Source organism: Moschus berezovskii, chromosome 15, assembly GCF_049115385.1.
Source record: "Moschus berezovskii isolate FMDL1 chromosome 15, NW_MosBer_1.0, whole genome shotgun sequence".
In the NCBI taxonomy this organism is placed as follows: domain Eukaryota; kingdom Metazoa; phylum Chordata; class Mammalia; order Artiodactyla; family Moschidae; genus Moschus; species Moschus berezovskii.
The window spans coordinates 64,282,484-64,295,642 of NC_142474.1; the positions used below are offsets into that span (position 1 = coordinate 64,282,484).

At 35.0% G+C, this 13,159-nt stretch overlaps 1 protein-coding gene across 2 annotated transcripts in view; it reads right to left on the bottom strand.

Annotated features, from left to right (window-relative positions):
• MALRD1 (MAM and LDL receptor class A domain containing 1) overlaps window positions 1–13,159 on the bottom strand; it is a 596,047-nt gene that overhangs the window by 371,705 nt on the left and 211,183 nt on the right. For both annotated transcript variants that reach the window (XM_088844424.1, XM_055428153.2), the window contains one exon: window positions 9,129–9,342. In XM_088844424.1, coding sequence (XP_088700550.1) covers window positions 9,129–9,342 — 214 coding nt within the window. The remainder of the gene's footprint in view (window positions 1–9,128; window positions 9,343–13,159) is intronic.

Consider the following 13,159-nt stretch of genomic DNA (forward strand, 5'->3'; position numbering starts at 1 on the left):
TTTTGTAGAGATGGAAAAATTTAATTACATGGATGATTACAGGAATTTCCACATATAATAAAATGCCAGAGAATTATATATACATATTAAACCAATGTCAGTTTCCCAGTCTTGATATTATATGTTACATAAACTGTAACCACTGAGGCAAACTGCATGAAGGCAAACAGAATTTCTCTGTAATACCTATGTAACTTTTCCTATTAATTCATTAATATTTCAAAGTTTAAATTTCAAAAAGTTAATGACGTGTCAATTATTATTGAGCTATAGCAATAAGAAATTTTGATATGATATCCTTTCTATTGCCCTATTTGGTTAAAACAATGGTAATAAATTCTACAAATACTTTCAAAACTGTTTCACAGACACAAAACAATTGTTCTACAAAGAGTATATTTGGTTTTCATACTAAAAAAATTGGAGGCATAAGGAATTTGGAAAAATTCTATTTATAGTATCAGCTTTTTGAAAATTCATACTGCAGGATCCAGAGAAACCCCTCACATAGAATTTGTCTTCTCTGATGACTATCTGATTTCATAATTTGGAAAATATTATTCTAATGCATGTCACTTACAAAACTGAGTTGGTGAGAGTGGGGATCGGTGTCAATAATTTTGGAAAGACAATGAAAGCTTCCTGAGCTCCAGTCACTTGACTACAGCCTGCAAATAATGAATTCCTGAAGCTTAAGATAGCTGATCCTTCACAGAAGGCCTGGTTTATTAACATTATGATACCTGACCTACTTTCTAACATAATCTCCCAAAGAAAACAAAAGCTATTCATAGTGTATGATGAATAAAGTCTGAAAATATACCAGTTGTTTTCAAGGTGATGTAAAGTTTATGAAAGTTTATGTTGGGAGTATATATTTATATATTTATATTTATTATGTATAAATATATTACATATATAATTATATATTTATATATTCTCTCCCACTTTTATCCATTCAAAAACACTTTGTACTTACTCTAATGCCCATTCACACTGTGAATGTTTAGGTACCTATTTCTCTAGCTAGATAAGAAGCTCAACAATTCTTCATGAAATATTTTATTTTTCTTTGTTTTCACTCCAGGTCACTTATATTAATGTTAGAGATGTCCAGTGTTTACCAAATAAATAAATGAAAAGGAAATGTCCAGTATGCAAGGCTAGGTCAGTGGTTTTCGGTGACCATGATGGTGGACGCTGTTGCACTCTCACAAAGGCAGTCTACACCTTTAAATTCATTTTAGACACAACTGAGCACAAACTCTGAAATGCTCACAAGTTTTAGGTGAAGCACTGATATTGATGGAGACATAACATTCGTAATATAACCTTGTGTGTGTATGTGTGAGTCACTCAGTCGTGTCTGACTCTTTGTGACCCCATGGACTGTAGCTCACCAGGCTTCTCTGTCCATGGAATTCTCCAGGCAAGAATACTGGAATGGGTTGCTATTCCTTTCTCCAGGGCATCTTCCCAAACCAGGGTTTGAACCCAGGTCTCCCACATTGCAGGCAGATTATCATCTGAGCCACCAGGGAAGCCCTAATATAACTTTATATTGAATAAAACATTATATATATATATATATATATATATATATATATCATAGCATCAAACAGTAGCCCCTTCTCCCTCCAAAATTCATCAGTTTACTTAAAAAGAGAAAGAATTCTGCTATAACAAATGAGAAAGGACATTCAGGACGTAAATGAGTCAACTCAAATGAAGGATAACTGTTTAGCGGAATTACAGTTATACATTCACAGAAACCAAAGGAAATTGTTAGTGATGTGTTGATGATACAGAAAGGGCTGTGTTTTGGTTATTGCTGATTTTTCAAATATTCTTTTTTTTTTAAATCATTCAAATACAGCAAATATCACTCAGCTCAAACCCACTGTTTTTTCATTCTTTCTTTAAATGTCAATTTCTCAGTGAGAACTTCTCTGATGGCCCTGTTTAAAACTGTAACCATCACTACAAGCATTTTCTTTCTCATTTTTCCCTATTTTACTCTTTTGCCAGAGCACTTATCCTTATGAAATGTACTGTGTTATTTTACTTACTCTGTTTTGTCTGTGTCCACCTACACTACCACCATCCATAATGGAAGCTTCATGAGAGCAGGAAATTTGTACTGTTCATAGCATTAATCCAAACAGCTAGAAGAAACCCTCACACATGATACTCAATAAATATTTCTGAATAAATACACAAATGTTTCTTCTTTAAAATTTCTTAAAACCACTAATAAATTATATCAGGCAATTAAATATATATACAGCCAATAAATCTTGACTAGAGTGTGAATGAATCTATTAAATTCATTAAAATATACAGAACCACTTTCAATACTTAAAACATTAATTACTGCCCATGTACAAATCCTGATATATTTGTATATGTCAATAAAGAATAAAATCGTAGCTCTCTCTTCTCAGCAGGAAACTTTTTCAAATGTTTGTCTGTTTAAATGAGTGTTTCTCAAATTTTAGTGTGTATATACATACATATTTGTTAAAATGCAGTTTATAATATGTAAGTCTGGGGTGGAGCCTGAATTCTAATAAAAATGCTATTTGTCTGTCATCCAAAATTTGAGTAACTGAGTTTAGGGAAATTTTCAGCAGTGTTAAATTGCACATAAATATAATATTAAAAAATGATATTTTTGAAAACATTGCATCCAATAAGAAAAAATGTGTTTAAAAATATTGGTAATGAATTTAGTACTGTGATTCATGGGGTCGCAAAGAGTCGGACACAACTGAGCAACTGAACTGAACTGAACTATTAAGTAACTGAGTATAAGAGTTTGACTTACTGTTTATCACTAAGTGTCTAACACTTGGTGTTCTTTCACCAAGAGGGAACCCTAATGTAAACTGTGGACTCTGGTGATAATGACAACTCCAGTGCAACAAATCAACCCTCTGGTAGGCAACATGTTAGTCAAAGGGAGGCTGTGCATGTACAGGAGTTAGTTTTGCTGTGAACATACAAGTCCTTTAAAAATAAATTCCATTGAAAATTTAAAAAGACAACCTACAGAATGAGAAAAAAATGTTTGCAAATCATATATTCAATAATGGCTTAATAGCCAGAATATATAGATAACTCCTACAACTCAACAATGAAAAAGTACACAATCCTATAAAGAAAAGCACAAAGGACTTCAGTTCAGTTCAGTCACTCAGTCATGTCCGACTCCTTGTGACCCCATGAATCACAGCACGCAAGGCCTCCCTGTCCATCACCAACTCCTGGAGTTCACTCAAACTCATGTCCATCGAGTCGGTGATGCCATCCAGCCATCTCGTTCTCTGTCGTCCCCTTCTCCTCCTGCCCCCAATCCTTCCCAGCATCAGAGTCTTTTCCAGTGAGTCAACTCATCATAGACAGTTATTCTTAGAAGACATGCAAATAGCCATTAAACACAAGAAAAGATGACTAAGACTGTTAGTAATTAGGGAAGGACAAATCAAAACCACAGTAAGAGTCTGCTTCATACACATTAGTATGGCGATAACTTTAAAAAAGCGGGGAAGGGGAATGCAATACTTTGGCCACCTCATGCGACGAGTTGACTCACTGGAAAAGACTCTGATGCTGGGAAAGGTTGGGGGCGGGAGGAGAAGGGGACGACAGAGAATAAGATGTCTGGATGGCATCACCGACTCTGTGGACATGAGTTTGAGTGAACTCCGGGAGTTGGTGATGGACAGGGAGGCCTGGAGTGCTGTGATTCATGGGGTCGCGGAGAGTCAGACACGACTAAGCGACTGAACTGAACTGAAGTCCCAGATCAAGATATACACTAGGGCTGTAACACAACATGATGACTATAGCTAGCACTGTTGTATATTTGAAATGAAGAGATTAGATCCTAAGAGTTCTCATTACAAGGAAAAAAGGTTTTTTTCCCCTTTTTATTTTTTGTTCCTATCCTAAGCTCCTTAATATTGCCATTTGCTCTTCATTTTTTATCTCCTTAATTTACTCTATAGTTTCTCATACAAAATATATCATTTACCACCTTCTGCCACACTCTGTAATATACATACACACAGACACACACATTCTGTGTAACTTTTGTCTTCTCTACTTCTCTTACTCATTCTTGATGGAGTCTTGAAAATGTTTTCAGTCTTTCCAAATTCTCTCTATCTGACATTTGTTTTCTGTTTCATTAATTTGCATTGCAAGCTAATTGATTTCTAATGTAAGAATTTATGTACATAAAATTTTCACTAAGCACTTTCTTATTTAAATACCACAGGTTTTTTGTTGCATTATTGTTATTATTTATTTAAAACATATTCTAGCTTTCACTGTAATTTTTTTGGGGGAGCCATGGGTTGTTAAACATCTCTTTCTAAGTAACAGGGATTTTTCTAGCTTTTCCCTTAGAACTGATTTCCAGACTAATTCAAAGGATTAATCCATGTCACTTTAATCCACTTAAAATTACTGACATTTACTTAGTGTTTAATAATTTTGTATGTACTTGAATTAGATGTCTGCAGTCGAGAAATACAGATTATTAATACAAGTGCCCATTAAATTCAGATTATTAAATAATTATCCTGGTCAAATATCCTGTGTCTTTGCTAATAACAGTTCAGAATGAAATTATTTTGAGTTTCCCTGAGATACTCTTAGTTGCATACCAACAATAAATATGCTAATTGGAATATATAGAAAAACAAAAACATGACAGTTTTCTACGGAGCCTCTATACCAATGGGGAAAAAATGTTTAAGATTTCAGATTTCTCAGATACACAAATCACTTTCTTTTTGACTATGTCCTGTATTTTATAATATTTTATATCATAAAATAAAAAGTAATATTTCGACTTTCAGCCAAATTTTGCTTTCTGAACCTATAATTCTCTACAGAAAATTAAAGTCACAGAAATTTTTATTTATAAAGAATTATTTTCCTCTGTCAGAAATAGTCTATGTCTTTAAAAAACAGCTCAGTTTTTTTTTTTCCTATTCCTAGGTGGTGTATTTATACCAAATTATATTTTAGAAGTTTTATTAGAGTTGTGATACTTGTTCAGCCTTTACTTAGCATCTCAAAAAGTAAATAAATAAAAAGAAAGAAACAAAAGAAGCACATACAAGTTCCAAAGATCATGAAACTTAAGGCTAAATTCTTGGTTGGTTGTCAGCCAAACTTCTGAAATCAGTTGCTATGGTGATTTTTTTAAAGCTTTTCTTCCTATTCCTCTGGGTCTAATTAAAGCATCAAAGTTTATATATATGGAGGAAAAATAACAGCATTCATTATTCATATAGCAGGTTCTGCTGCTGCTGCTGCTAAGTCACTTCAGTCGTGTCCGACTCTGTGTGACCCCTTGATGGAAGCCCACCAGGCTCCCCCGTCCCTGGGATTCTCCAGGCAAGAACACGGGAGTGGGTTGCCATTTCCTTCTCCAATGTGTGAAAGTGAAAAGTGAAAGTGAAGTCGCCCAGTCGTGTCCGACCCTTAGCGACCCCACAGACTGCAGCCCACCAGGCTCCTCCATCCATGGGATTTTCTAGGCAATAGTACTGGAGTGGCTTGCCATTATAGCAGGTTCTGGCAAGCCACTCCAGTACTCTTGCCTAGAAAATCCCGTGGATGGAGCAGCCTGGTAGGCTGCAGTCCGTGGGGTCGCTAAGGGTCGGACACGACTGAGCGACTTTACTTTCACTTTTCACTTTCACACATTGGAGAAGGAAATGGCAACCCACTCCAGTGTTCTTGCCTGGAGAATCCCAGGGACGGGGGAGCCTGGTGGGCTTCCGTCTATGGGGTCACACAGAGTCGGACACGACTGAAGTGACTTAGCAGCAGCAGCCACTTATAATTAAAACATTTAAAACCATTAATATAGGAATATAATTGAAGTTTTTAAATACATAATAAAATAAGCAGTGCTATATAAAAAGAAATCACGTTCATGTAATAAGTCCAATATTGAAATGTGGGTTTTTTGGGTTTTTTTTTAAGGTTTGCTGTAACTTGGTTATTTTTTTTTAATTTTAGAAACATGGAATATATCTTTATTCATCTTTGTATTCTTTTTTAAAAATTTTTATTTAATAAATGGTACAAAACACAATGACAAAAACATTAACAGTTAAAATTTCACCAAATGAAAAAAATACTATAGAATACACAGTTGCAAAAAGCTACATTAAGTTATTTTACAACTGCCTCAAGCTGCAAAAAGAAAAAAAACCCAATGCCATACCTAAGTTATCCCTCTCTCAATACACGACTGAGCGACTGAACTGAACTGAACTGATATTATAAACCATGAGCTCCCCATCAAAAGATGGGAACTGCTTTTGTTAATTCATATATATATATATGACTATATCACTTTGCTGTACACCTGAAACAGACACAACACTGTAAATAAAATATAGTACAATATAAAATAAAAATAAGTAACAGATCTTTGGGGCTTTACACCGAGTTAGAGTTCCTATCAGAGGGATAACAGCACCACAGCTGTACTGAATTCACATGAAGGAGGCACACGAATGACTGGATTACAAGAGTTACAGGAATGAGAGCTGCTCATTTCCCAGAAACTACAGCTCACAGAAAACCAACAAAGGCACGAGATACAGACCATTCTCTTATGAATGTGTAAAACTCAAGAAAGTCCACATTACTCCTACAATATGTCTAAAGTGCCTCAGAATTCACACAATACCAATTTTCTCATGGTTCTGGTTAAATTACATATACCAGTTTAAAACAAATGGCAAAATCTGTAACTCTGTTCAAAGTTTTAAAAGATTACTAAGAATAGTTTCTTGTATTTCTATGCCACCTTTATAGTTCTGGTTTCTCATTTCTTAATTAGTAAATTCAGCATGCAGATTCTATCCCAGGGTAATTTATACACTTCAGGAAGGAAAGGCCTCTTAAATCCACAGAGTGTTGAGGTGGGGAGCCCTCAACCACGTCAGATTTGTTTCACATATGATAATATACATGTTTCAATCCATTCTCCCAAATTATCCCCCCCTCGCCCTCTCCCACAGAGTCCGAAGGACTGCTCCACATATCCAAGTCTCTGCTGTTGTCTCGTATACAGGGTTATCGTTATCCTCTTGCTATATTCCATATATATGTGTTAGTATACTGTATTGGTGTTTTTGTTTCTGGCTTACTTCACTTTGTATAATAGGCTCCAGTTTCGTCCACCTCATTAGAACTAATTCAAATGTATTCTTTTTAATTGCTGAGTAGTACTCCATTGTGTAAATGTACCAAAGCTTTCTTATCCATTCGTCTGCAGATGGACATCTAAGTTGCTTCCATGTCCTGGCTTCCATGTCCTGTAACTTGGTTATCTTTTCTAATGAGCTGAAAAAATATTCTTCTTATGTAATATCGGGAACTAATTCACCTTTTTACTCCAGTATTACTGATATCATAGCCCATTTAAACCATAGAGAGAATGGGAAATTAGTTTATCAAAAAGCACCTTCTGATACAACTTTCCCTCCAAAGGCTTATAATGATTTTTGTCTTTAGTTTTCCATACAAAAGAGCTACCAAGACAACAAATTGCAATGCATTTCTCTGACCCTCTCAGTATATCAGTATCCCCTTCCAAACACAGATAGAAGATGCCTAGAAATATTCATAACATTATTATCTAAACACAAAGAGTAAAATTCAACCAGAAATGTAATGTTAACTGTAAACACTGAAAAAATGCATTAAGTCATATCTTGGGAAAGATATAAATTGGCAACATTGCAAATAAAATTCAAGAGCGTAATATCTGTTCTATTTGACTGATAACCTAACAAATTTGTGAGATACTCATATGAAAATGACAATGAAGAAAATGGAAAAGCATTTGAGGCAGAAAATAACTAAAAATGCAGCAAAAAATATTCATAAGATACAGATAAATATTAATTAATAATGTAAGATTAGCCAAACAATTTTGCTTGGTTTCTATATTAGTAACAATGGATATTATAAGACATAATCCACAATTGAGGAAACAGTTACTGGATAGAAACAAGATTTCTACATCTATAAGATCTTTGGTTTTCCTAAGATTCAGCTGTACATAAAGGTGGTATGATATTATACCTTTGGCAAAGCAGTGAATCATAAACCAAAGTACCTGGAAACTTGGATCAACTCTGCCAGTGCCAATTTTATGAAATTTGACCTGATTTCAGCCATTCTTGTCATCAGCTTTATCCATGGAAAACACTAAAAATTAATACCTTTCCTCCTTACCGCTTGGGTTTCTGTGACGATCAATTGGAGATTAATAGACAAAAGGGCTTTAAACGTTGAAAGTTCTATATAAACATGAGCTTTTATTATACTGAAGTTGTTCTTGTGATTCCAGATTTGGTTTCAAGAGGCAAAAAATAAAAAAAAGATCAAACTAAAACAAACTATCCCTGAAATTGTTACTAGTAACAGTGGAATAATTTGTCAGTCTTTGTTTTGACAATTTGCATTCTCCTCATTTGCAATGAAATGAGGCAAAAATGGACTCTGTTGCACCATTTCACGGACTTCCCTGGATGAGCACACATGGCCCATTTAGCGAAGGATGGTTTAATAGGTGCTGTTTATTACAAGTTGATCTCTTATAACAATATTACACAGCTGATATATATTTCCCTTAGGAGATATTTTTATACATTATCTGGATATTGTTTTTTTTTAATCCACTTCTCCCAGATCATAATTGACTCAAGCGAAAGACAATTCCCAGAAATACATCAAAGCATCAAGGCTCATCAACCCTGCATGAGTTGGCTTTGATGGATGTTTGGCTTGTCTTCTCCAAAATTTATTTCATGTAGAAAATACTTGTTTCAATTCAGTTTGTCTTTGAAGACATCTGTTTTCCAGTTAACCTCCAATTCTTCACAAACAAAGTCACTGACTAGTTTCAAATGACTTAAGTTTTTAAATGACTTACGTAAATTAAGTATTGCATTTAGAATCATTAAAATGTATTGAATGGTTAAACCACCTTACTTGCCTAGGCTTCTCCAATTATACACACTCTGTATTTTTCATCAGTGAACCCATTGCAGGGAGGGAAGCTGAAACAGAACATGTGCACTCACCACAGATGAAGGGAGTCTCATCTGAATTATCAGCACAGTCATTCACAAAATCACATAGCTTGTCCTTAGCAATGCAATGCTTGTTAGCGCACGTGAATTCTTGAGCAGTACACATTCTGTCTGCGCTCAGAAGTGGAGAACAATCTTGAAAGGAAATATCATCCACTGCTACATCTCCTATGTAACTGATACCACGTTTTGCCCTGAAGATAATCTTTAAAAGAAAAAAATAAATAAAACAACTAGAAAAACAACATCAGTAGACTCATTCATCAAGAATTAAAAACTTGGGAGACTAGGATAAACGTACATAGACTACTGATGCTGTTGTTTAGTTGCTAAGTCATGTGGACTCTTTTGCTACCCCATGGACTGTAGACCTCCAGGCTTCTCTGTCCATGGGAGTTCTCAGGTAAGAATACTAGAGTGGGTAGCCTCTTCCTTTTCCAGGTGATCTTCCCAACCCAGGGGTCAAACCCATGTCTCCTGCACTGGCAGGCAGATTTTTTACCACTGAGCTGCCACAGCTTGGACACACTTTTGATACTAAGTATAAAATAGATAACTAATGTGAATCTACCATATAGCACAGGGAATTCTACTCAGTGCTCTGCGACGACCGAAATGGGAAGAAAATCTGAAACTGAGGGGATATATATACACATATAGCTGATTCACTTTGCTTTATGGTAGAAACTCACACAACATTGTAAAGCAATACACTCCAATAAATATTGTTTAAACATTTAAAAATAGAATTCAAAACCTGGGACAAACAGTAAATACAGTACAGAACATAGGGTTTGAATCTGATAACAATGATCCTGAAATCCGTATGACGAAACTGACCCAGGAAGTTGGAAGGATATTGAAGATCTGTACCATACTCAACACATAAGAACATGTGAGTAGCAACACATGTTGCTCTTGTCTAGATTTTTGAACATGGGGCCTAAGTAACTGGCAGGAGTCACCCATCACCACTGCCTCTGTAAATCTCAGGGCCAAAACAAGACCTGGGCACTTGAGAGCCTCAACGAACATAGAAGTAGGAGGCCAACCAGCTGACAGAATGTACCTAGAGACAGAAGATACAAGCATACTTTTTTTAAAAAAAATTTTACCCACTTCTTACCTTTTTTCGGATCTATTCAACTCAACTAGTGTTTATCAAAAACATACCAAACCTCAAAACTATGAATTTTTAAAAAATTGGCCACCTCTTTGGACTTGACATAAAGAAGGCAATGGCAAGCCACTCCAGCACTCTTGCCTAAAAAATCCCATGGATGGAGGAGCCTGGTAGGCTGCAGTCCGTGGGGTCACTAAGGGTCGGACACGACTGAGCGACTTCACTTTCACTTTTCACTTTCACACATTGGAGAAGGAAATGGAAACCTACTCCAGTGTTCTTGCCTGGAGAATCCCAGGGACAGAGGAGCCTGATGGGCTGCCGTCTATGGGGTCACAAAGAGTCAGACACGACTAAGTGACTTAGCAGCAGCAGCAGCAGCCTTTGATTAATGGATGTAATGAACAAAATTCTCAAGTGTGTCATTGTTGGTCTGTGAGATATCACTTCTATGAATTTTGATAGAAATGATGGAAAACAGGAGTAACAGTACTCACTAAAGTTTTCTAAGTGAAACTAATTCAGACAGTTTCTATTAAATTTGTCTGCAAGCTAAATATATATTTGTGTGTTAACAGGAAATAGTCATATATTTTAAAACAAACAGGACAATTAGAGATGAGTTGATAAGAAATACCTATTTATTGTCATCAAACTCTCAAACATTTTTCTAGCAAATCTAAACAACTATTTTTCTTGAAAGAAGTAATTAGTTTTTCCTTAAGATATGATATCTTTTATACTACTATATGAAAATCCTAGGTGTTTTCCCTTTAAGATAATAACAAAATTCACATCTTTTACATTATAAAAAATTTACATTTTTATGTACAATAAATTCATGTATCAAAGTTACATAAAAGAAAAAAAATTTTTTTTTCATAGCAGTTGTACTGGAAAAGAAAAAAAATAAATTTGTAAGATATATTAAGAGCTTGGCTGTGATTAAGAAGAGGTGAAATTAGAATTATAAAGACAACTTTTTTATAAGAAAAATTAAGTCCAAGAGAAATGGATATACAAACTGAAACAGGTGTTCAATTATTGGATGTATCTGAACTCTTAAATAAATAATGCATTGCTTCTGATTAAGAAATTATATAATTCTAAGGGAATCTCAATATTCATTTATTTATTATCCTATAGATAGATACAACCTTAGGCACTTTGCCATAATCCAATGGTCAAATTATCACTTACATGTCAATGTTCCACACAATGTTGGTTAAAATTCCATAGACTTTAATACTGAATGTCACTAAACATTTTTAAAGCACAAGTATATTTTTTCTAGTACAATAAAAGTTGGGTCAATTATTTTATAAAACATAGGAAGCAATAAAGCATAGCATCTGTATTATGGACTTGCACTTGTCCTGCCTGTACTTAAGCCTATCACTGCCATTGTGTAGTTATATAAATAGGGCAAGTTACCCAACTTCTAAGTATTTCTGTATTCTAATCTATAAAATGGAGATAATAATAGTAAGTTCCTCATGACATTACAGGAATAAATTTTTTATTCATAGAAGAGTACTTAGCATTTAGTAAGTGCTATGTACATGATTATTCTAGTTATAAAATTAATATAATTAAAGATTATGATTAAATTGTGTTTCTCAAATATAACTCTGAAAATGCCCCAGTGGTGACTCCGTATATAATTTCTAAAAATACTATATACTTCTACTTAAAGGTTAAAGGCACTCATGTTTCTGATGTTAAAGAGAATGATACTGTAAAAATGGAAGAACAGTGGACAATACATATACTCTATCACTATTTCTCCAGTGCATAGTAATACGCTTTCCTGCACATAGTAGGTTCTTAATATGCTTTTATTGAAGGTATGAGTGAATCACATTAAATATCAAATATTAACAAACCATTAAAATTTTATCTTAAGATTCAAACAATATGAGCATATTCCTCTGCAAATTCCAATATATGAAAAATTAAATTTCAGAAAGACTAAATTAATAATTGATTCCTCTGCTTAAATCCCTCTTAATGTTGTTTTGAACAAGATTTTACTCTGCAAATATTCTACTTGCACAGAATAGTTATGAATCCACTGTGAAGTGTAAGCTGATGCCTGGCAGAAGCTGAACCTTCTACATGTTCTTGCTGATGATCCTTCTTGCCTCTGTCAGAAGGTCTTGAAGGTTAAACAGGTAGGATCCTTTAATAATAAATTTCCCACAGTGCAAGGCCACTATATTGCTGTCCAATCTTTCTTATTCTCAAGTTGAACTTATTTCTTGTCCATTTCCTAAATTATCTACAAATGACCCTTCAGAAAACTAGGTTCCAGCAAGATGGGTTTATTATACATAACATTCTAAGAAATTGGGGATAATGCTGAATCAATGCCTTTATTTATTTATTTTAAAATGTTCAGTCAGTTCAGTTCAGTTCAGTCACTCAGTCGTGTCTGACTCTTTGCAACCCCATGAATCACAGCACGCCAGGCCTCCCTGTCCATCACCAACTCCTGGAGTTCACTCAAACTCATGTCCATCAAGTCGGTGACGCCATCCAGCCATCTCATTCTCTGTCATCCCCTTCTCCTCCCGCCCCATCTTTATTGAATATTCTTACAATACTGCTTCTGTTTTGTGTTTGGCTTTCTGACCAGGAGGCATGCAGGATCTTAGCTTCCCTATCAGGGATTGAAACCACACCACCTGCATTAGAAGGCAAAGTCTTAACCATTGAACAACCAGGGAAGTTACAAGTATCAATGCCTTAAAAGAGCTATATCTAGCCTCTGCTTCCACTGGAGTTGAAATGGGCTGATCTATCAAATATGGCACATGATTGCAGATACAGTTACTGAATATTCACAGCTGATTTGACTACATTTGCTGTTATATAGAGGACTGGAAATGCAGTCATT